This window comes from Macaca nemestrina, chromosome 2 (assembly GCF_043159975.1).
Source record: "Macaca nemestrina isolate mMacNem1 chromosome 2, mMacNem.hap1, whole genome shotgun sequence".
Taxonomy (NCBI): Eukaryota; Metazoa; Chordata; class Mammalia; order Primates; family Cercopithecidae; genus Macaca; species Macaca nemestrina.
This window is the reverse complement of record NC_092126.1, coordinates 88454346-88480383: the sequence shown is the minus strand read 5'-3', so window position 1 is coordinate 88480383 and position 26038 is coordinate 88454346. Positions and strand designations below refer to the sequence as shown.

The following is a 26038-nucleotide window of genomic DNA, read 5'->3' as shown; positions in this document are numbered from 1 at the left end:
AAAGAAAGGAAAGAATAGACTAGGGTGTGAGGAACAAAATAGTCAATGATGATTTCAAAAATAGTGCTTGCATCAATGGAATTACGGCTATGTCCTGTGTAGGGAGTGTTTCCAGAAGTCTAGATTCTGATATAAAAAGATACTGTTATACCCAGAAACTTTTATATATGAATTGTATTGGTAGCCAATCAATGGATGATTTTAGAAACTGACCCTGAACATTACTATGAAAGAATAGCATTTGTAGTGCAGTCACTTCGAGCTCCAGAGTACAGTGGTTTGCAGACTTGTAAGACCCACTCTCTGCTGAAATGACTATCTCTCTGATTTATCATTTGATAGCTACAGCCTCAGATTTTATTTTTCCACTATATTACTCTTGAGGTTTACTTCATCTATGATGGGTATATGCATATTGCATAATGTTGTCCAAGAATCTGTGACAATGTTATATACATAAAACATTTTCATACATATATATAAACACACACATGCACACACACATGCATATATACATATATATTTCTAGAAAAATAAAAATAATTAAAATTTTAATTGAGTCACTCAGTTTGATATGGCTCAGATACCCTTAGTGTCTACAGAAATTACTTGGCACTGAACTTCACTTTACTTTTATTGTCATTTATTTGTTTATACTCATGCCTGAATGCTCTAAAGAGATTATAAACCCCTTAAGCATCATGGATGATATCTTAGCTTTATCTGTTCTTAATTCATAGCATAGTGTTCTGCACAGAGTTTGTGCTCAATTAAACCTAATTGGGATGATGATTAACATTTTTAAGAATTAAAAAAAATAAATTACTTTCTGCTAACAAACCATATTTGTTCCTTTCCATTTTTTCCCCTCTGGAATATTTTTCAGAAATATAAACTAGTTTAACAAATGTTTTTAGGAAACTTCTAAGCCTATGTGCTTGATATTTCTTTTAGCATCAGTGAAATCTTCAGTTTAAATTAAGTTAAATTTCATTCTTCATATTGAGAAAAAGATGCTTTATGTATGAAACCACAGAAAAATCAATAATAGACAAAATAGAGATATCATAAATAGCATTTATATTCAAGACTCTATACCTTCTACTTCCACACTAACCCCATCCACCCACCTACACAAGTTGAAGTGTCATTTTTTTCCTATGACACCTCCTAAAAAATATCAGGGAATGATAGAGTGCAATGCGGTATGAGTCTATTTTTCTGTTGCCTTACGGGTTAATCATAGCGTAGTAACAGCACAAGCTATTTTGAAGGGGTGGCATACCCACTAGACAGGAACATTAATCATGCCCTGGGCCTCTTAATAATTCATACCCCACTTCATCCCTAAGCACACACATATACCTTTGCTCAGTACTGAAAGCAAACACCTATAATTTTAAAATTATGTCCTTGAATTCATTAAACCCTGATTTATGCGCACTTTTAACTGCAATTATTTTCATTGTATCCTCTCTCCCACCCTTTTAGGAACTTCTATGACCTTGTTGAAAGGGTTCTATATACGATGTCCTTGTAGTAGATTGAAACAATATAGTGGGACTTTCATAAGCCAATCCCTGACACCTGTCAACCTGGTCATCATGCATTTTCTATTTCCTAGCTTCAACCCTTCAAACGCTTTAATGAAGTTCAGCCTCCAAAATCTGAGTATGTTGATCTGCAGATAGAGTCATACCTTGCTAAATTCGAACATAGATTCCTTTATAAATGCCATCTTGGCACTGATTATTAAGTTAATTATAAATTTATAATGTCTTGTGATAAGTCCTCAAATTAACCTCTATACCATATTATTTCTATTCTTACATCTGGAAGAAGATTTAAATATGTTCATATGTTACTATATTTATTTCCAGATACAGACACTATGTCAACTATCCTTTCCAAAAAAAAAAAAAAAAAAAACAGGTCAATCAATTGACATTGATTATGTTAACATATGAAAAAATCAATTGAAACAAAGATTTGGTAAATATATATTTTTAAAGGCACATTTTTGGCAAGCTGACTTTAAAGAGCACTCTCATGCTCTGCCATTAAGGTTTTTAAATGTACAACCATTCAGGGAGGTTTTTGTTTTTGTTTTTCAATTTTGTCAAGGGGCTTAAATATTTAAACTTTGGTCCAAACTTTATGCTTAGAAATTTATCCTAGAAGAACTAGAGAGAGGAACAAATATCAATTCCAAAAATGCTCAACAAAAGGGTTCTTATGATAACAAAACAATGCAGGCAAACTTAATATCCAAGAGCATTTAATAGTTATATCAATTATGATACAACCATGTAATGCTCTGTTTACATGTTTTTAAATAACATGAAAAGCTATATTAATGTTATTTTAGATAGATAGGAATTATATATATACAATGATCAAATTTTAATTAAAGGTAGAAATTTTAAAAAGAAGAAAGAGGAAAGAAGAAAGGAAGGAAGAAAGGAAAGGAGGGAAGGAAAGAAGGAAGAAAATAAGGATGGAAAGGAGGGAATTTAATATTTGTGAGCACATAGTAGCCAGATCAAAAGGATAATAAAAAATTGTATCTACATATTGATTCATCCATTTAGTAAACAAATGTAAAATTACCAGTACCAATATTTCAAGCAAATAGTAGGACTATTTAGTTTTCTGGTGTAATATTTTACTTATATTATATTACATAGCAGTGCTCTGTTTACAAGATATAAACTAAAGTATAATGGCTACCAGTAGAACAAAAGTAACTTGAATAAATTCAGATTAAATTCTTAACCAACACTCCCTTCTTTCTTTCTACTGTTTTAATTTAGAATTTACATGTTTCTCATTAAGATTCAAACCATAAATTCTAATGATCCTCTGTCAACAAATATCCAAAGATGTTTCTTTGTCCAAAATATTTTGGTATGTATACACACACCATTTAAGGGTTATAAAACACACCATTCTACAAACTTTTCAAAGTAGTATGTGGCCATAATCTTTAAATTGGATTTGATGGCAATTAGTTAACATTTGGAGCTTGCCCATCGTTTGATCAAGTTTAATTACGTATTTCTTTGCTTAGAAAGTCTCCTGACTGGGCACAGTAACTCACGCCTGTAATTCCAGCACTTTGGGAGACCGAGGTGGGTGGATCACAAAGTCAGGAGTTCAAGACCATCCTGGCTAACACGGTGAAACCCTGCCTCTACTAAAAATACAAAAATTAGCTGGGTGTGGTGGCAGGCACCTGTAGTCCCAGCTACTCAGAAGGCTGAGGCAGGAGAATGGTGTGAGCCTGGGAGACAGAGGTTGCAGTGAGCCGAGATCATGCCACTGCACTCCAGCCTGGGCGACAGAGCGAGACTCCGTCTCAAAAAAAAAAAAAAAAAAAAAAAGAAAAGAAAAAAGAAAAAAAGAAAGAAAGTCTCCTAAATTGAGCTCTTACTTAAAAACACATCTCCCATATACTGTGTTTCTTTAACTGAACATTCTACATTTTGGGACAACTTCTTACTTCTTTTTATACCCTTATAATATTATATTTTGAAACCTATTTTCAACCATATCCTGGGAATAGTTTGCTGTATTGAGTACCTCATAGGTTCAGGTCACAACCACTGAATAGATACACCTTTTAAAACCCAGTTTAGACCAAAACCCAATTGAGGTTGCCAATGACTCTATAATAATTGGTTCAGGTCTCCACATTTCTTAGGGACAAATCTAAGGTAACAAGATTAAGGCATTGGATCAGGTTTATTCACGAATATACATACTTTTCCCACACCAGGACTTATTGTCTTTTGGCATACTCAAACTGTGGGTTGTACAGTCCAGGCATTTTTTTTTTACCCCGAAGTTTTTCAAAGTTAAATCAACATAGATGTGTACAGAGTCCACAACTCCCCTTTTAGATCAAGTTCTAGTTACTCTGAGTTCTAGAATCTCAGAATTTCCTGCCCAAATGGCCCCATATCTGCTTCCAGTGATTGAGTAGCCCTCTTCTCCAGGTCTGTCATCTCCAGGTGTATCACATCTAGGTCTGTCATCTGTCCCTTCACAGTGTAATACAAAGTCAAGAAAGTGGATAAGGAGCAAGTATTTGTGTGGGTTATGAACTGTGCTTAAAAATGCAAACTGGGGTGTCCACACACATATATGAAAGGTCTTTCATGGTGTGAGATGGAGTCAAGGTAGGCAGCAAAGGAAAAATATGTCAAGAATCACTAATCAGGGGCTGGGGACCAGTACTTCCTCTTTTACCACATTTGGGCATGGGATTCTCAGGAGTCTCAAGTTAGGAAGGTTTTTCTCAAGTTAGGAAGGAAGATAAAATTTTATTTAACAGTATTTTAATTTGATTCATAACATTTAAATATTTAGTATTTTTCCTTATGGTATATATGCCTTCATTGCTACCATTGCCTCATGTTCACCTGAAAATTTAGGAGAAGCCAGGCTATGGCTTCACCTGTGAGCTAATATAAAATATCAAGTTTAATCAACTGAAATAGACTAAATTTCAGAATCAACTAAAAAATTGAAAATACTGTTGACCCTTTAACAATATGAGTTTGAACTGCATGGGTGAGAAAAGAAGCAAGAGCAAGCATAAAACATTTAGGAGTTTAGAAGCACTGGGAGTAGGGAGAACTAAGTCTGCAATTAACTCTTTTTAAAACTTTCAGTCAATTGAATGAATCTGTCTAAGCTTTTATTTCCTTTTATTATAGAGTAATGAATAAAAATATTTGGGATCCATGATCAATGCTACTCTAAAAATCAATGAATCAATGAGTGTTGTTGTTGTTAGTCCATCAGAGGGAGTCAGGGCCATGCACATCTGTGGATTCACTACTCTTGGGACCATCCTTTTACCAAAGATGCCTCTGATCTTACTTTAATCACTTGGATTGTTCAAAATCATCCCTGAACTGCTGGGAGTCTTCAAACCAATGATAGTCAATGGGGTTTGTTTTCCTAATCTTGGCAGTTTGGCTAGTACTGGGAGACAAAGCACCCTAAATTCAACTCCAACGTTTTGCCATGGGCAATGTCCTAATCCAATGTTATTATTTCTAAGCATAGGTCCCAGAAGCATTTACCCAAAATTTCTTATATGTATTACGGTTGAATTAATACATACATACATATATATGTATATATGTCATTAATTAGAAATTATTTGTAAGCATGCAGTATATGTAAAATTTCTTATGCTCTAATAAGAATCATCATGAATAAAAATAAAGCAACAAAGTACTGGTTTAGGAAACTGAAAATGACCTTGTACATAAAGGTAGAGTTTATTTTTTCCTACTTTTGTCCACTTCTCAGTAGTACATAAACATTGCACTATTTAGAATTAAAATGTTCTTTACTTGTAACAGAATATTAGACAAGAATAATTTCAAGGCTAAAGCTATTGACAAGAGACTGTAGAAATAAAAATACTGGTAAATACTTTGTTCTCTTCAGCATTATTTCTATTCATTTAAAGTCTAGGAACAGAATCATCATGAAAGGAGACTGAAGACAACTGTAGCCCTCCTGAGACTAATGTAAAAGCCAAAACTTTCATAAAGAAGCAATAGTGATCTTTATAAGCCAAGTAGCCTTGGCCTCAATCTATTTTTTTTTTATTTTTTAACATTTATGAGACTTCAAAGCTACTGTGTCTTTCTTTGTAGTCTGCACAGAAACATTTGCTTATTTAAAAAATAAAAACAAGATAAGTTTCTGTGTATGTAAGCTGTGAAATAGGCATAGAAACCTGCCATTCCAAATGCAATTAAAATAAGATGAAGGTGTAGAGATTCAAGAATAGGGCATGGAAATTCATTCATGGCCATAGTCATCATCCACAGCTATTTGAGCTCCAGATGAGTCAATTCTTACTGGAGTTTATTGTTAGAGCATATGGGTATCAAAACTATTCTTAACATTATAATCTTAAATTTTAAAAAAATCATCTAAATTAGTTTCCAAATATTTTTAATCTAAAAATATTCTATTCAAAGAAATGTGGCATTGTCATCAAAATTAGAAGACATGAACTTGTTCATCTCATATTCCAAAATCAACTTGGAAATAAAATTAGGAAACAAGGGATAGAACAAATGCAACATAAAAGCAGCTAGCCTTTACATTACATGGACAATTACCAAGGAATGAAGAGACAGGAAAAACCAACATCATATCTTTATTTTTTTTAATTTAGGAAACTAAATACTCATGATTACAGTAGGTTGATTTTATCATATTTTTCCTATAATGCCCTTAATTCATTCCACTTATATTTCTTGGAAATATAAACTTTTAGATGCATAGAATCTAGTTATAGGCTATGTTTTGTAAAACAATAAGCCAACTACTATAAGGAAACATTAACATTAGTTTTTGTCAGTATTTAAAAATTATCAGTTTATTTTCAATTCAGCTAAGAAATATTACCCATTTATAGCTGTTGCTTAAAGTTGAGAATGGCCAAAGCTAAAACATTTAGGACCTTTGTATAGAAAACTAGAAAAATATACTGCACTATGAATCTAGTGGAAGATAAAAGGTATTTTAGAAATCCAGTAATGTCCTGCATAACATGTTGGTCAATGATGGATGGCATATGCTATGGTAGTCCCAGAAGAGTACAATGGTACTGAAAGGTTCCTGTGGCCTAGTGAGGTCTTGAAGATCCTTATGCTGTGGAGGGCTAGTTACTGTGTATGTTTGTGTCTCAGTTTTTAACAAAAAAGTTTTAAAAGTAAATAAATAAATAATTTATAAAAATAGAAAAAAGCTTATAGAATAAGGAGAGAAAGAAAGAAAATATTTTTGTACAGCTGTGTAATGTGTTGTGTTTTAAGCTAAATGTTATTGCAAAAGGGTCAAAAAGTTAAAAAAAAAGTTTACAAAGTAAAAAAGTTACAGTAAACTAAGGTTATTTATTACTAAAGAAAGATTTTTAAAATAAATTTAGTGCAGCCTATGTGTATAGTGTTTATTAAGTCTTTAATAGTGCACAGAAATGTCCTAGGCCTTCACATTCATTCACCACTCACTCATTCACCCAGAGAAACTTCCAGTCCTGTAAGCTCCATTCATAATGTATCCTATACATGTGTACTTTTATATTATACTTTACTGTACTTTTTATATGTTTAGATTCACAAATACCATTGTATTATAATTGGCTATAGTATTCAGTACAGTCTACAGTATCATGCTGTGCAGGTTTGCGGCCTAGGATGAATAGGCTATGCCATATAGCCTAGGTGTGTAGGAGGCTATACCATCTAGTTTTGTGTAAGTACACTCCATGATGCTTACACAACAAAATCACCTAATGACATTTCTCAGAACATATTTCCATCATTAGAGGCACATGACTGTACATCATTTTATCTAGAAAACCCTAAGAAACAGCATAAAAGTCGAGAAAAGAGTCCAGAAATCTGGTGATAGAATGTTAGGTTGGAATCTTGATTCTATCATTTAACAGATGGGTGACCTTGGCCAGTTTTCATAACTGCTTTGTGCTCAGTTTCCTCATCTTTAATAAGAGTGATAACAGTAGGGCAGGTGTGGTAGCTCACACCTGTAATCCCAGTACTTTGGGAGGACAAGATGGGTAGATGACCTGACGTCAGGAGTTCGAGACTAGCCTGGGCAACATGGTGATATCCCATCTCTACTAAAAATACAAAAATTAGCTGGGCGTGGTGACGCACGCCTGTAATCCCAGCTACTCGGGAGGCTGAGGCAGGAGAATCACTTGAACCTGGGAGGTGGAGGTTGCAGTGAGCCGAGACTGCAACAATGCACTCTAGCCTGGATGACAGAGCCAGACTCCATCACAAAAAAACAAAAAACAAAAAATAAACAAACAAAAAAAAAGTAGTAACAATAGTACCTTCCTCATTGGTGCTAGTTACTACTTTATAACTACAATAATTGAGTTAACATGTATAAAAGACTTAGAACAATGCCTGGCACAAACATTACGAGTGTATGTTAAATATAATTTTCCTTGCTTTATCTTGCCTTTATCATTTCACTGTAAATTGGAAGTCCTCTTGGCAAACATGATTTGTCCCACTAGTTGACAGGTTAATTAATTAGAAGCTAGTTCATATAATCAGTTTTTTAAAAAGAAATCATTAAGTAAAACATTGTATTTGAATTAAAAACCTGTGAGTGCATATTTATTGGCCAATATTTTGAAGTGAAGCCAAGGCTTTTTCTCTGAACATTGGTTTGTTGAATACAATTCTATTATTTCTTTCTTGCACTATACATTATCTGCATTACTGCCTTTTGTTTAAAATAAAACTTTAAAAAATACTCATGAAGTAAACTGATTTCAGAATGCATCCAGATTACTATCAGTTTCCTCCAGTCTTTGATAGTTGCCTGGTTCCCCAAACATCAGATTTTTTATTTGCAGCTCATCCTTTCAGACTGTCATAAATATAGGTGTCTTAGAAGTTTTTTCTTTCATACTCATGATTCACAAGCTTATGTAACAATTACATTATCTAATCATGAAAAACAATTGCATTTGCAGAGGGCATATACAGACAGTCTCCAACTTATGGTTTGACTTCACAATTTTTCTACTTTATGATAGTGTAAAAGTGATAAACATTCAGTAGGAAGCATACTTCAAATTTTGAATTTTGGTCTTTTTTATGGGCTAGTGATATGCATCACAATACTCTCTTGATGCTGGGCTCAATAATGTATCACAAAGACTATTTTATAATAAACTGTTGAACACATCATGTAATTTTTTTTTTAAATTTATTTATTATTATTATACTTTAAGTTGTAGGGTACATGTGCATAACGTGCAGGTTTGTTACATATGTATACTTGTGCCACGTTGGTGTGCTGCACCCATCAACTCATCATTTACATCAGGTATAACTCCCAATGCAATCCCTCCCCCCTCCCCCCTCCCCATGATAGGCCCCGGTGTGTGATGTTCCCCTTCCCGAATCCAAGTGATCTCATTGTTCAGTTCCCACCTATGAGTGAGAACATGCGGTGTTTGGTTTTCCGTTCTTGTGATAGTTTGCTAAGAATGATGGTTTCTAGCTGCATCCATGTCCCTACAAAGGACACAAATTCATCCTTTTTGATGGCTGCATAGTATTCCATGGTGTATATGTGCCACATTTTCTTAATCCGGTCTGTCACTGATGGACATTTGGGTTGATTCCAAGTCTTTGCTATTGTGAATAGTGCCGCAATAAACATACGTGTGCATGTGTCTTTATAGCAGCATAATTTATAATCCTTTGGGTATATCCCCAGTAATGGGATGGCTGGGTCATATGGTACATCTAGTTCTAGATCCTTGAGGAATCGCCATACTGTTTTCCATAATGGTTGAACTAGTTTACAATCCCACCAACAGTGTAAAAGTGTTCCTATTTCTCCACATCCTCTCCAGCACCTGTTGTTTCCTGACTTTTTAATGATCGCCATTCTAACTGGTGTGAGATGGTATCTCATTGTGGTTTTGATTTGCATTCCTCTGATGGCCAGTGATGATGAGCATTTTTTCATGTGTCTGTTGGCTGTATGAATGTCTTCTTTTGAGAAATGTCTGTTCATATCCTTTGCCCACTTTTTGATGGGGTTGTTTGTTTTTTTCTTGTAAATTTGTTTGAGTTCTTTGTAGGTTCTGGATATTAGCCCTTTGTCAGATGAGTAGATTGCAAAAATTTTCTCCCATTCTGTAGGTTGCCTGTTCACTCTGATGGTAGTTTCTTTTGCTGTGCAGAAGCTCTTTAATTTAATGAGATCCCATTTGTCAATTTTGGCTTTTGCTGCCGTTGCTTTTGGTGTTTTAGACATGAAGTCTTTGCCCATGCCTATGTCCTGAATGGTACTACCTAGGTTTTCCTCTAGGATTTTTATGGTATTAGGTCTAACATTTAAGTCTCTAATCCATCTTGAATTAATTTTCGTATAAGGAGTAAGGAAAGGATCCAGTTTCAGCTTTCTACTTATGGCTAGCCAATTTTCCCAGCACCATTTATTAAATAGGGAATCCTTTCCCCATTTCTTGTTTCTCTCAGGTTTGTCAAAGATCAGATGGCTGTAGATGTGTGGTATTATTTCTGAGGACTCTGTTCTGTTCCATTGGTCTATATCTCTGTTTTGGTACCAGTACCATGCTGTTTTGGATACTGTAGCCTTGTAGTATAGTTTGAAGTCAGGTAGCATGATGCCTACAGCTTTGTTCTTTTGACTTAGGATTGTCTTGGAGATGTGGGGTCTTTTTTGGTTCCATATGAACTTTAAAGCAGTTTTTTCCAATTCTGTGAAGAAACTCATTGCTAGCTTGATGGGGATGGCATTGAATCTATAAGTTACCTTGGGCAGTATGGCCATTTTCACGATATTGATTCTTCCTATCCATGAGCATGGTATGTTCTTCCATTTATGTGTGTCCTCTTTTATTTCACTGAGCAGTGGTTTGTAGTTCTCCTTGAAGAGGTCCTTTACATCCCTTGTAAGTTGGATTCCTAGGTATTTTATTCTCTTTGAAGCTATTGTGAATGGAAGTTCATTCCTGATTTGGCTCTCTGTTTGTCTGTTACTGATGTATAAGAATGCTTGTGATTTTTGCACATTAATTTTGTATCCTGAGCCTTGGCTGAAGTTGCTTATCAGCTTAAGGAGATTTTGGGCTGAGACAATGGGGTTTTCTAAATATACAATCATGTCATCTGCAAAGAGGGACAATTTGACTTCTTCTTTTCCTAACTGAATACCCTTGATTTCTTTCTCTTGCCTAATTGCCCTAGCCAGAACTTCCAACACTATGTTGAATAGGAGTGGTGAGAGAGGGCATCCCTGTCTTGTGCCAGTTTTCAAAGGGAATTTTTCCAGTTTTTGCCCATTCAGTATGATATTGGCTGTGGGTTTGTCATAAATAGCTGTTATTATTTTGAGGTACGTTCCATCAATACCGAATTTATTGAGCGTTTTTAGCATGAAGGGCTGTTGAATTTTGTCAAAAGCCTTTTCTGCATCTATTGAGATAATCATGTGGTTCTTGTCTTTGGTTCTGTTTATATGCTGGATTATGTTTATTGATTTGCGAATGTTGAACCAGCCTTGCATCCCAGGGATGAAGCCCACTTGATCATGGTGGATAAGCTTTTTGATGTGTTGCTGAATCCGGTTTGCCAGTATTTTATTGAGGATTTTTGCATCGATGTTCATCAGGGATATTGGTCTAAAATTCTCTTTTTTTGTTGTGTCTCTGTCAGGCTTTGGTATCAGGATGATGTTGGCCTCATAAAATGAGTTAGGGAGGATTCCCTCTTTTTCTATTGATTGGAATAGTTTCAGAAGGAATGGTACCAGCTCCTCCTTGTACCTCTGGTAGAATTCAGCTGTGAATCCATCTGGTCCTGGACTTTTTTTGGTTGGTAGGCTATTAATTATTGCCTCAATTTCAGAGCCTGCTATTGGTCTATTCAGGGATTCAACTTCTTCCTGGTTTAGTCTTGGAAGAGTGTAAGTGTCCAGGAAATTATCCATTTCTTCTAGATTTTTTAGTTTATTTGCGTAGAGGTGTTTATAGTATTCTCTGATGGTAGCTTGTATTTCTGTGGGGTCGGTGGTGATATCCCCTTTATCATTTTTAATTGCGTCGATTTGATTCTTCTCTCTTTTCTTCTTTATTAGTCTTGCTAGTGGTCTGTCAATTTTGTTGATCTTTTCAAAAAACCAACTCCTGGATTCATTGATTTTTTGGAGAGTTTTTTGTGTCTCTATCTCCTTCAGTTCTGCTCTGATCTTAGTTATTTCTAGCCTTCTGCTAGCTTTCGAACGTGTTTGCTCTTGCTTCTCTAGTTCTTTTAATTGCGATGTTAGAGTGTCAATTTTAGATCTTTCCTGCTTTCTCTTGTGGGCATTTAGTGCTATAAATTTCCCTCTACACACTGCTTTAAATGTGTCCCAGAGATTCTGGTATGTTGTATCTTTGTTCTCATTGGTTTCAAAGAACATCTTTATTTCTGCCTTCATTTCGTTATGTACCCAGTAGTCATTCAGGAGCAGGTTGTTCAGTTTCCATGTAGTTGAGCGGTTTTGATTGAGTTTCTTAGTCCTGAGTTCTAGTTTGATTGCACTGTGGTCTGAGAGACAGTTTGTTATAATTTCTGTTCTTGTACATTTGCTGAGGAGTGCTTTACTTCCAATTACGTGGTCGATTTTGGAGTAAGTACGATGTGGTGCTGAGAAGAATGTATATTCTGTTGATTTGGGGTGGAGAGTTCTATAGATGTCTATTAGGTCTGCTTGCTGCAGAGATGAGTTCAATTCCTGGATATCCTTGTTCACTTTCTGTCTCATTGATCTGTCTAATGTTGACAGTGGAGTGTTGAAGTCTCCCATTATTATTGTATGGGAGTCTAAGTCTCTTTGTAAGTCTCTAAGGACTTGCTTTATGAATCTGGGTGCTCCTGTATTGGGTGCATATATATTTAGGATAGTTAGCTCTTCCTGTTGAATTGATCCCTTTACCATTATGTAATGGCCTTCTTTGTCTCTTTTGATCTTTGATGGTTTAAAGTCTGTTTTATCAGAGACTAGTATTGCAACCCCCGCTTTTTTTTGTTCTCCATCTGCTTGGTAAATCTTCCTCCATCCCTTTATTTTGAGCCTATGTATGTCTCTGCGTGTGAGATGGGTCTCCTGAATACAGCAGACTGATGGGTCTTGACTCTTTATCCAGTTTGCCAGTCTGTGTCTTTTAACTGGAGCATTTAGTCCATTTACATTTAAGGTTAAGATTGTTATGTGTGAACTTGATCCTGCCATTATGATATTAACTGGTTATTTTGCTCGTTAGTTGATGCAGTTTCTTCCTAGCCTCGATGGTCTTTACATTTTGGCATGTTCTTGCAATGGCTGGTTCCGGTTGTTCCTTTCCATGTTCAGTGCTTCCTTCAGGGTCTCTTGTAAGGCAGGCATAGTGGTGACAAAATCTCTAAGCATTTGCTTACCTGTAAAGGATTTTATTTCTCCTTCACTTATGAAACTTAGTTTGGCTGGATATGAAATTCTGGGTTGAAAATTCTTTTCTTTAAGAATGTTGAATATTGGCCCCCACTCTCTTCTGGCTTGGAGAGTTTCTGCCGAGAGATCTGCTGTTAGTCTGATGGGCTTCCCTTTGTGGGTAACCCGACCTTTCTCTCTGGCTGCCCTTAAGATTTTTTCCTTCATTTCAACTTTGGTAAATCTGGCAATTATGTGTCTTGGAGTTGCTCTTCTCGAGGAGTATCTTTGTGGCGTTCTCTGTATTTCCTGGATTTGAATGTTGGCCTGCCCTACTAGGTTGGGGAAGTTCTCCTGGATGATATCCTGAAGAGTGTTTTCCAACTTGGTTCCATTTTCCCCCTCACTTTCAGGCACCCCAATCAGACGTAGATTTGGTCTTTTTACATAATCCCATACTTCTTGCAGGCTTTGTTCATTTCTTTTTCTTCTTTTTTCTTTTGGTTTCTCTTCTCGCTTCATTTCATTCATTTGATCCTCAATCGCAGATACTCTTTCTTCCAGTTGATCGAGTCGGTTACTGAAGCTTGTGCATTTGTCACGTATTTCTCGTGTCATGGTTTTCATCTCTTTCATTTCGTTTATGACCTTCTCTGCATTAATTACTCTAGCCATCAATTCTTCCACTTTTTTTTCAAGATTTTTAGTTTCTTTGCGCTGGGTACGTAATTCCTCCTTTAGCTCTGAGAAATTTGATGGACTGAAGACTTCTTCTCTCATCTCGTCAAAGTCATTCTCCGTCCAGCTTTGATCCGTTGCTGGCGATGAGCTGCGCTCCTTTGCTGGGGGAGATGCGCTCTTATTTTTTGAATTTCCAGCTTTTCTGCCCTGCTTTTTCCCCATCTTTGTGGTTTTATCTGCCTCTGGTCTTTGATGATGGTGATGTACTGATGGGGTTTTGGTGTAGGTGTCCTTCCTGTTTGATAGTTTTCCTTCTAACAGTCAGGACCCTCAGCTGTAGGTCTGTTGGAGATTGCTTGAGGTCCACTCCAGACCCTGTTTGCCTGGGTATCAGCAGCAGAGGCTGCAGAAGATAGAATATTTCTGAACAGCGAGTGTACCTGTCTGATTCTTGCTTTGGAAGCTTCCTCTCAGGGATGTACTCCACCCTGTGAGGTGTGGGGTGTCAGACTGCCCCTAGTGGGGGATGTCTCCCAGTTAGGCTACTCAGGGGTCAGGGACCCACTTGAGCAGGGAGTCTGTCCCTTCTCAGATCGCAACCTCCGTGTTGGGAGATCCACTGCTCTCTTCAAAGCTGTCAGACAGAGTCGTTTGCGTCTGCAGAGGTTTCGGCTGAGTTTGTTATTGCCCTGTCCCCAGAGGTGGAGTCTACAGAGACAGGCAGGTTTCCTTGAGCTGCTGTGAGCTCCACCCACTTCGAGCTTCCCAGCAGCTTTGTTTACCTACTTAAGCCTCAGCAATGGCGGGCGCCCCTCCCCCAGCCTCGCTGCTGCCTTGCCGGTAGATCACAGACTGCTGTGCTAGCAATGAGGGAGGCTCCGTGGGTGTGGGACCCTCCCGGCCAGGTGTGGGATATGATCTCCTGGTGTGCCTGTTTGCTTAAAGCGCAGTATTGGGATGGGAGTTACCCGATTTTCCAGGTGTTGTGTGTCTCAGTTCCCCTGGCTAGGAAAAGGGATTCCCTTCCCCCTTGCACTTCCCAGGTGAGGCAATGCCTCGCCCTGCTTCAGCTCTCGCTGGTCGGGCTGCAGCAGCTGACCAGCACCAGTCGTCCGGCACTCCCCAGTGAGATGAACCCAGTACCTCAGTTGAAAATGCAGAAATCACCGGTCTTCTGTGTCGCTCGCGCTGGGAGTTGGAGACTGGAGCTGTTCCTATTCGGCCATCTTGCTCCGCCCCCCTCCATGTAATTTATTGACCACTGTACCAAAAGAGTTCTGAGTATAGGCTAGGCTAAGGTAACTTGTTTGATAGGTTAGGTGTGTTAAATGCATTTTAGACATGAAGTTGTCAACATACAGTGAGTTTATTGGGCTGTAACCCCACTGTTAAGTCAAGTAGCATCTGTATACATTTGAGAATGTAGTTGACTCCAGGCAAGCATATCGCTGAACCTGAGAGAACACAAGTGTGCAAAACTCCAGAAAGGGTCTTACTATGATGAGCTTCAGAAATCTTTGATCGTTGGCCATTACGTTTTAAAGGAGTGGAAACTGTCAATTAGTTCTGCATGTTGGTTAAATGGAAGTCATTGATAAGAACCTCTACTGTACCTACTTTATGTAATTGTTTATATGAATGAGTTTGAATCTAGACTGTGACCACTTTGAGGGAAAGAGGGGCATGTTTTATTCATCTTTGTATTTCTAACACAGTGCCTGGATCACAGCAAGTGCTTAATAACTGCTGGCTAAATAACAAATATCTGTTAGCAGTTAATAAACTATGTTGAAGTTGTCCTATATTCTTAACTTTACTGCTGTCAATTTTATAACATGGTTTATCATTAAACCCACCTGCAAGTAGTATTATTGAAATTATTTTTAAAAAGACTTTATTAGAAAACTGCCTCCATCATAACAAGGATGATCACAAGATAATTACTGAAAACAGCATTAGAATTAAAATATAGTATGTTAGTTTGATCCAATGATGATCGTCATTTAGAACAAATCTTCTTATTTGGAATTCTAAGCAAGGACAACTGCTAAGGGAAAGCTGTCCTCCTTGTAGCCATTTCAAAATATTAGGCAATTGGAAGTATGATCTTTTAAATTATCCATTTGAGTTTTAAGTGTATCTCTATTTTATTTTTTTTAGTATTTGTCTCATATTTCAACTTCTTGTGTTTATTCCTCAGGCTCTTAGAAGCATACAGTAATTTTAACAGCACTTCCTTTGTGACAGGCATTTCACATACTGTACAATCAAGGTTTTCAATTCTGCTCTATAACTGTTGATTTGTGATTGGGGTTTAACCTTCTCTTCTAAAGAAATGCCTTTAAGAAGCAGAATTCTTTGCAGAGCCACAGTTTATGGGAGTGTTTTATTCTCTACTTCATGCTGTTTGTAAGGTGAATGGGATAGCAATACTCAAAGATGCCCAGAAAAGATACACAGTTTTATATAGAATCACAGCTCAAATCTTTGAATAAGATGTAACTGAATGCCTTGTCAGACATCACAACAAATAAAGTAGACTGGTCTAACCAAGTCCATTTCCTCAAATAAGAATTCCTCTAAGTGTGGGCCAGAGACCTTCAAGGATCAGGAGATCAAAACTATTTTTATAATGCTAGTAATATTATATGCTTTTTTTTACTCTCATTTTCACTCTGCATTCACAAGTGTGTGGAGTACAACAAGTTCATTAAGATGGATTCAGAGTCCACATTGATATTAACCTTTAGGAAACTAACACTCGTTAAGTTTCAGTGTAGTTCCAAAGAAAAATACTTGTCATTATATGAATAAAATATTGGACCAGATTTTTCTTCATACTTTTACAATAAAGCAACATATTATAAAATATAATGCAGGAACAGGTATGAAAATCCAATTGTCTTGTATTCAGGCTTTATTTATTTATTTATTCATTTTGAGACAGAGTCGCCCTCTTGCCCAGGCTGGAGTGCAATGGCACCATCTCGGCTCACTACAACCTCCGCCCACAGGGTTCAAGTGATTCTCCTGCATCAGCCTCCTGAGTAGCTGGGATTACAAGCAACTGCCACCACGCCTGGCTAATTTTTGAATTTTTTAGTAGAGATGGGGTTTCACCATGTTCATCAGGCTGGTCCCAATCTCCTGACCTCGGGTGATCTGCCTGCCTCAGCCTGCCAAACTGCAGGGATTACAGGCGTGAGTCACTGCGACCGGCCTATTCAGCCTTTCTTAAAGAGATTTTTGAAACTGTAAAATAACATCACTCTTCTCATTTATATTTTTCTCTTGGTTAATATTTTTAAATAAAATAAGTTATTTTCATTAATTTGCATTAGATTTATTTATATTGATAATAATTATAATAAGGTAATACTAATTTAGTTATTGATACTATGAAATAATTTTAAAATAAATATTATGCATTTTTCTCACTTTTAGTTTCTACTATGTAGGTATTAACACATAATCAAAACTGTTTTGAGGAATCTTTGGTACTTTTGAGAGTAAATGGATTTTTAGACCAAAATGTTGAGAACCCCAGCACTAAATGAAGCAAATCTGATCTGAAAATAATAACAGCATATGTCTAAATACCATATTTTAAGACATTTTTTAAAAATAAGTTACAAAGAAAGATAATGATCTCGAGACAACACCAACAAACCCCTTTTCATCTTGTTTTCAATTGGCACACATTGAAGTAGAAAAGGTAAAATCTCATTCTTAAGTGACTTTGTATAAATTTTGTAGTTACCCACATTAAAGGGATTTCATCAGATACTGCAAAACATCACTTGAACCTACAAACAGCTAAATGTAACCATTTTGTTTCCTTAAATCAAGAACTTTTAATGGACTTTGGAACTATTTCTGTTAACCTAACATTGATCATGACTCAGTTCCAAATAGAAAATGTAATGAAAGACTGACCTCTTATTTAAGTAACAAATTATTCTACTGAGAATAAAACATGAAAAATCAGCACAAAACTATGAGTTACACTGTTTCAACATGTGTATATGTGTATTGTCAAACTGTGACTGTATTATGTTTGCACAAATGAACTACTTTTATTACTTTTATCTCATAGAATTACCTCAATGTTAAAGTTCACACACACGTACACACACACACACACACACACAGAGGCATAATTATATGCTGCTGTATACTGCTTTAAAAATTAGAATTGGTATCAGAGTTTTCTAGTTTTAAAAAAAAAAATTAGTAAGAGTTTCAAAATACCTATGCTACTTGAATTTCTGCCCCTGGGTTATTAAATGATATTGAAACAATAATGCCATGACTCCTGCTATATAAAAGCTATAATACTCTTTTATCTCATTATTATTTAAATGTTAAATGCTCTATTATAGAGGTAAATTGGGTTTAAAATAGAATGTTTCAAGCAGAAGAGAAAAAACCATAAGGTTAAACAGAGTGAGGAATCAGAGCTTCAATTTGTGATATGAAGCTTGCTAGGGCATGGATTGCTCTTTTGATATACTAAGAAGGACCCTCTGGCATGCCCTATAGAGAATAAATATACTGATCTGAAACAAAAATGTAAAACAGCTGCTAAGTGACAGAGGAAATGTGCATTGGATCACCAGACTGTCATAAATATTACATTCTTAATCAGAAAGCATTTGTCTTTTCCTTTTTGACAATCTCTGCATTGTATTTAATCTGTACAGAATGCTTCTCCCAACAGGTGCAATGGTGTTTATAAATCTAAAACCTTATTTAAATGAAGCTTACAACTTGAGATGTTTCAATTAACAGGGCACTATTTTATGAGAAGGAATCATTCTAATATTTGGCAAATCCATGGATTGCGATGCATTTGTAAAAGTTAATTATTGGAAAATTAGAGTATAGATACCAAGAAAAACTAAAGATCAAAGGGACTTTAAGCAATTTTATGCAATACATTTGCATTCAGAGAAACTACAGGTAAAAGCCATTGGTGTCAAATGTGGAATAGCTTGAAATATTGGGGATAGATATTTAAAAATATATCATGTTTTATAGACGTCTCCATAAAAATTGGCCTCTATTGCACTAGTTTATTTTCCTACGGTACAATTTTCCACCTATTATCATGATTCAGTTGTTGAAAATGAACATAATAGATCCATGATCAATCTTGCTGGACAAAATATATATAGATACATAGTAATTTGAAGGTTTGCATTATAATCACCCTAATAAGTATCAAATAGATAATTTCTTCAAAACCGTGGATATAATAATAAAAATAGTTCTTTTAGAAAATATCACTTTGAAAGTGGAAGCAGCTATAAAATTATTCACTTTAACTCTTTTACTAAAATGGGTGTGGAGATAATGAGCTCAGTCCCTACAGGGACCACACAGATACTATAAGTGACACAAGTCTGGTGAGACATGTGACCCTTACTTGAGTATTCATCTCCTAATCTTTGATAGAAACAGGTGTTGAAGAAAATATTCTTCTTAACTGCACTGTTGGACAAACAACATGGCAGGCTAGTGAGCAGTGCCCATTTAGTTGACTGTTTCCGTGGAGAAAAAGTTTACAATATTTCAAGAAATTAAATTTTTCAATAATGTACAGGTCAAACAAAATATATTGATAGACTATCTCTTGCCCTTGGGCTTCCAATTTGCAATCTTTAGTACAATAGTTGAGAACATAGGCTTACTGTTAAACATATCTTAGATGAACATCTGTTTTGGCCATTTATTATCTTTATGACCTTGGATAAGCTACTAGCCTTTAAATTCCATTTCATTCTCAGCCTGAACACAGTTAATAATAAAAGCTAATTTATAGTGATGTTTTAAATAATAAATGATACAAGGGGTATAAAATACTAAGCATGGCAAGTACTCAATAAGTGGTAAATAGGCAATAAGTGGTAGATATTATGGGTTTGTTTTGTTGTTGTTTTTGTTGTTGTTGTTGTTTTTGTTGTTTTTGTTTTGAGATAGTGTCGCACTCTGTCACCCAGGCTGGAGTGCAGTGGTGTGATCTTGGCTCACTGCAACCTCTGCCTCCAGGACTCCAGCGATCCTCCCATCACAGCCCTCCTAATCCCCCAGTAGCTGGGACTATAGGCGCCTGCAAACACAGCCAGCTAATTTTTGTATTATTTTGTAGAAACAAGGTTTCACCGTGTTGCCCAGGTATCGAACTTCTGGGCTCAAGCAATCTGCCCGTCTCGGCTTCCTAAAGTGCTGGGACTACAGGCATGAACCATTGCACCTATCCTTATTTTGTTTTTAATAAGATACAGATTTTTTTTAAAAAAGCAGAGGCCCAGAAACCAATGTAACTGGGCCATTAACATGAAGGGATTTAAAATTTCAGGCCTCCTAATTCCAAATCCACCAATCTATTTTCCATATATATTTGTAACTGCAACTTCATATAAAAGCTCTAATTTCCTTACCTGCTTTACTAATTGGCATAGGACAAATATTTTTTACATCATGGGTAAAACCTTTTTTTAATATTTAAAATTTCTCTTAATAGCTGTATACCAATATCAATTATAGGTTAACACAGAAAGCAAAGGTTACTCTGTTCCTCAGAAAATTCATACAAAATTATTTCATCTCAAGCATTCACATTTTGTAAGGGACAAATCCATTTTAAAAATTCTTCCACTAAAGCAGTATCAACAAGGTCATTTGTTATAAAGCATAGGGGATTCTATTTTAATTACTTTTTTGGAGATAAATTATACAAATTATTTTGATGGTGTGAGGTAGATATTCTGGGAATAATTTGAAAAACTGATTGACTCCTTCAGACTAAGCCAGTTCTGGTAGATAGACTTTAGCCTTAGGATAATACAGTTCTTCTTAGAACTTCATTGGTCCCTGTTTCAAAATCTTCTCCCTATTAACACCTCAGATCCTCCAGTGGATCCTCATCAAATTCCACCTCTTCAGCCTGATAAACTTGTTTTCCTCAACAATTAACAAACTCCTGCCTTCTATTGATGTGTTCATATCTAAAAAGTTTAGAAATTATCACATTCATATGTTGTACTTACAATAAGACAATAATAACTGCAATAATGGGGTCTTCTTATCTGCTCAACCCTCTACATGCATAGTCTCATGTAATCCTCACCACAGCTCTATAGATTACATAAATATACCAAAGTACTTCATTTGTAAAATCATTTTGAAAGATGTTAAATAATTTGTCTAGTAAGTGTCAGAGTCAGGGCTTCCGTCTCATTCCCAAGGCTATACTATTCTCCCTAAATTCTTGTCTTAAAACTAAACCAAAATGAATTAGACACATAATAAATAAGAATTAAAATATTTTCTGTGTGGTTGCAGAGAAACCTAAAGCCAAATATTACTCAACGCTGTTAATAATTAAGATGTTGCATATCTGAAGTTGAGCTAATACAAACCTAATTTATGCACCCCTTCTGAGGAACATTTATATTTGAAGAGCAAGGCAGGTTTTACTGTACTTTCCAGCCATTATTTTGTTAATGCAATAATTACCTCAAGCAAGCCACTCTAGAGGTTTTCAAATAGCTCCGAATAATGCATAAATGATTTGTAAATGAAGGTGAAATGTCCCAACAGGGTTAGATCCACAGAGAAACAGTTTCCTGAGACATAATTCTGAGAAAGATTAGAAGGACTAAAGTCCAAAAGATGGATGAACAGAGACTTAATTAAGGTGAATCATGCTTTTGTGATATTCTTTGGAAAAAAATCCTTCCATCCTCACAAAAAAAGTGCTATCTTTTCTAAGCAGGCAAACTATTGACAAACTTTGGGTAGCTAATCCACAAGACTCATATTAACATACAGAACATGAAATGCATTTTCCTTTGGGCAAGGAGAGGAGAATCTATTGCACATGTCATCTGTTTCTGTGAATACTGAAGATTACAATTATGTTTTGATGTTAATCCAACTACTGCAAATTTCTTGTTGCAGAGCACCATGTGAAAATGTGACAGTATAAATCTTTTTAAATTGAATTCAACACTTTTCAAAAGAGCTGATGTTTACAAATACTATTGCAAAGCCTCTGAAAAGCAAGAATAACTCTCTAAATGAAGCCTCTCTATAGTGAACTATTTGATATGAAAATTGAATAGCCAGGATAAAACCAAATTCTGCAGGTCTGCTATATTGTGTGTGTGTGTTTTGCATTTTTTAGAAACAATCACCTCTAATGCTTTGATGTCCTCATAAGCAAACTGCACGATGGGAACTCCAAGATGGTTGATGAAATAATCAGCATCACCTTGTATCTGTATAGAACTGATATTGGTTTCTGGGCACTGAGCTCTTCTGGTACAGTTGAAATTATTTTTCTGAAAAACATAATTTAAATTGTTAACACATACTATGCTTCCCAGGTCATCCCTAAATAAGTACTACTCAAAACACAGTCCACAGATCAGCAGCATCAATGTCGCCCTGGAGATCGTTAAAAATGCAAATGCTTAGGCTCCACACTGTCCTACCTAATGGGTGGTAGAGCCCAGGAATCTGCATTGTAACTCTCCTCTTTGATTCTGACGCTCACTGAAGCATAACTAGCACTGGCCAGAATTCAAGCTTTGCTTGCTGTTGTTGCTTCAAAAGCATTTTTTATCATAGGTTTAATTTGAACTCTGATGACTCTGACAATATTTAAAAGAACGTTGAGTCTCTAAAAAGGTGTAGCATTTTGTTTTTTTATTAAGTTTTCCCACAAACTTAAAGAATGCGTTGTTGGGTATAATTCTGTTCTTCTTAAAATGTTTATTAAAAACTAGAGAAGAGGCCAGGCATGGTGGCTCACTTCTGTAATCCCAGCACTCTGGGAGGCTGAGGCAGGCGGGTCACCTGAGGTCAAGAGTTTGAGACCAGCCTGGTCAACATGGTGAAACCTCGTCTCTGCTAAAAATACAAAAATTAGCCGGGTATGGTGGCAGGTGCTTGTAATTCCAGCTATTCAGGAGGATGAGGCAGGAGACTTGTTTGAACCCAGGAGGCAGAGGTTGCAGTGAGCTGAGAGTGCACCATTGCACTCCAGGCTGGGCAACAAGAGCAAGGCTCTATCTCAATAAATAACAAGTAAATAAATAAAAATAAAATCTAGAGAAGAAATTTTCTCCATTTCTTCCTGAAAGCATATTCCTAGATGTTTTAAGGTTATAGGCCAACAACTACAGTGGATCATAGTGAACCACACAGCTAAGTGCAAGATCTGGGTAATATAAGATGATATAGGCTATTATTTCTTAAACTAAGAGTTGGCTGGCATGCAAAACAAATGACAGTAGATTTACAAAAATAAAACAAACATCTAAAACAAACTAAAGGTCTTTTAATTAATATTTATTAAAATGTATTTTTTAACACATTTCTCAAAAATCTGAGATGCAGTGGCCTCAACTATGAAACGTGGAAGACTACCAATCTCCAGGGCAGTTGTGAGAAAATGAGGCAATAAATATATGAACAGCACATGTGGTAACAGGCACATAAAGTATGTACTCAATCCATGTTTGTCTTTGAGTCAAGACATCCATTTTTCAACCTCTCATGCTTCTTTGGCATGACATAATTTCAAAAATACTTTCAAATATAATGTATATAAAATAAAACTGGAAAATAAGACTCAACTCTACAGGGGAGATAGATGTCCCTGTGGTTAACAGGGACGATTAAATTTAAAAACAGAAGCAAGTGGCCTTGCTAGAGTGAGAAAGAGCAGCCACGTGCATTCTTGGAAAAAGCAGCTCCACAAACATTTGCTTTACACCCTGAGTCAGAACAGTTCCTGTAACCAGACACAAGAGAAACGAGCTGGAAACCGTCCCTCACCAGCCCTTTGAAAGAAAAGTTTGTCACAGAGTTCTCGTTTGGGGCATAGAAAACACCCAATCAAAAGTTTGACAGAGAGTTCTGGGGGCATAGAAAACACCCAATCAGTACTCTACTATTTTGACCAATCAGAACTAAACAAGTTTGAATCCTTCATTTGCATAAACAGGCCTGATTGAGAACTGAGCGGGTAGTTTTCCCTATTTAAGCTAAACCCTCCCTTTGTTCTTCAGAAAATACGCTTTCACTTATACTAAAATCTGTGCCTCCCTAGTCTAGAGATTGTTGTTTTAACAGTAAATAAAGCTCCCCACTTTTCCTTTGCAGATCATCTCGTCTTTTGCTAACATTTATCAAAAAACTGGAAAATACGTGGTGTAATATTAAGAAAAATAGTTATTCCAACTTTTTTCAACTACAGTGCTAGATGTTATAAACATATGATAATGTTTCAATAACTAGTTTCTTTGACGAGCTAATGGAAAGATCTTTGCAACAAAATTAAACATCAATTAAAATGGAAAGCCAGTATGAACCTTTACAAGCAAGTCAGGGTTTCAGTTTACAGACAAGGCAGTGTTTCTGTTTAATGTGTTTACAACTATCTTGATTCATTAACCACTTTGGAAATAGAAAAAATAATGTTTTTACCATACAGTCTAATCAGTAGCAACTTAATCCTTTTTATGGTGACCCCCACCCCTCACCACCGATTGGCTTCTTTCCAAAGCTGAATTTTTCGAAAAGGGGGTAATCCTTTTTCACTTTCTGACACATTCCTCTGGCTTAAGACTCCTGGGGTTTCATTGTAAGCTGGGACAGTATAGGGAGGGTCTTGAATTGTCCCAAAGAAGAGCTAGTCTTAAGCACTAGATCATGAAAAACAAACTACTTTATATCATGTTATAAATCCCAAGCACCTCTGGAGGTATTTGTTTAGCTAGATTTTTGTTGTTGTTGTTGTTCTTTGTTTTTAAGTTGAATTTGAATGCCTAGGGGAGGCAAGACATTGATTAACATCCATCACTAGTGCCTCACATTCAGCCTGCTCTACTCATTCAGGTTTACTGAATAGGGCCAGAGGCCTTTGAATTTGCAAAACCGAGATTGTTGCACCATTTTATGTCATTAAATGAGGATATGATAAGATCTGGTTTTTACTTTCTCCAGATGCCTGACTAATGAAAGTAAAAATCACTTTTAAATGACCTTTCTCTTTAATGAAGCAACATGTATGTCTTTTCAAGACAGCAAAAGCATCCTTATCAACATAAATGAAAATATAGTATGGCTTCAACTTCATTTTACATACGTTATTTCTTAACATCCACAAATGCTCAGCCACGCCCCTTAGATCGAATTTTTTTTTCTCACCACAAAAATGGCACAGTCAAAAATTAACAATTTCAAATTCTACAATAGATGCCTATTAAAATTATTTTTAAAAAAATAAACGTTGTATTTAAATTTAACATCTGATATTTTCATTGTCAGTTAGTTACATAAACATTTAGTTACGTAATAGCTGCCCTCTGACAAAAGGTGTTTCTCACATATGCGTGTTTCTAAGATTGCACAAATGACCCCACTCCAATCAATCCCTGCAATTCTTATTTTTATTTTCAAGATGAAGTCTCACTATGTTGCCAAATGTTGCCCAGGCTGAGCTTGACCTTCTGCGTTTAAGCAATCCTACCTCAGCCTCCTGAACATCTGGGACTACTGGGCCCAGCTACTGGCAACATTTGTTTACTCTAACAGTTACATAGAGCACAGTTCTGGTTTAGCCTCAGCCTGTTATTTTTGAAGCCACTGGGAGTTCTCTTCTAGTCTCTCTGTTCTTGCTATAGCTACTATTGTGTCTGGAACTGGTGGGTTCTTGGTCTCACTGACTTCAAGAATGAAACTGCAGACCCTCCCGGTGAGTGTTACAGTTCTTAAACAATGTAGTCTAGAACGTGTTCCTTCTGGTGGGTTCATGGTCTCGCTGACTTCAAGAGTGAAGGTGCAGACCCTCATGGTGAGCATTACAGCTCATAAAGGCCACCGTGGACCCAAAGAGTGAACAGTGGCAAGATTTATTGTACACACTTAAATAATAAAGAAGGGGTCCCCAGCAGGTTGTCAGTGGCTAGCTCAGGCAGACTGCCTTTATTCCCTTATCTGGCCCCACCCACATCCTGCTGGTTGGTCCATTTTACAGAGAGCTGATTGGTCCATTTTACAGAGTGTTGATTGGTCCGTTTTGACAGAGTGCTGATTGGTGCGTTTACTATCCCTGAGCTAGACACAGAGTGCTAGACAGAAAAGTCCTCCAAGTCCTCACTAGGTTAGCTAGATACAGAGTACTGATTGGTGTATTTACAAACCTTGAGCTAGACACAGGGTGCTGATTGGCATATTTACAAACCCTGAGCTAGACACACAGCGCTGACTGGTGTATTGACAAACCCTGAGCTAGACACAGAGTGCTGACTAGTGCATTTACAATACCTGACAA

The 26038-nt window shown here is 36.4% G+C and overlaps 1 protein-coding gene across 10 annotated transcripts in view; it reads right to left on the bottom strand.

Annotated features, from left to right (window-relative positions):
- LOC105489997 (N-acetylated alpha-linked acidic dipeptidase like 2) overlaps window positions 1-26038 on the bottom strand; it is a 1462458-nt gene that overhangs the window by 221539 nt on the left and 1214881 nt on the right. For 9 of the 10 annotated variants that reach the window (XM_071091264.1, XM_071091263.1, XM_071091267.1 and 6 more), the window contains one exon: window positions 21891-22037. The exons of the other annotated variant lie outside the window; for it this stretch is intronic. In XM_071091264.1, the coding sequence (XP_070947365.1) occupies window positions 21891-22037 (147 nt within the window). The remainder of the gene's footprint in view (window positions 1-21890; window positions 22038-26038) is intronic. 10 annotated transcript variants of the gene reach the window in all.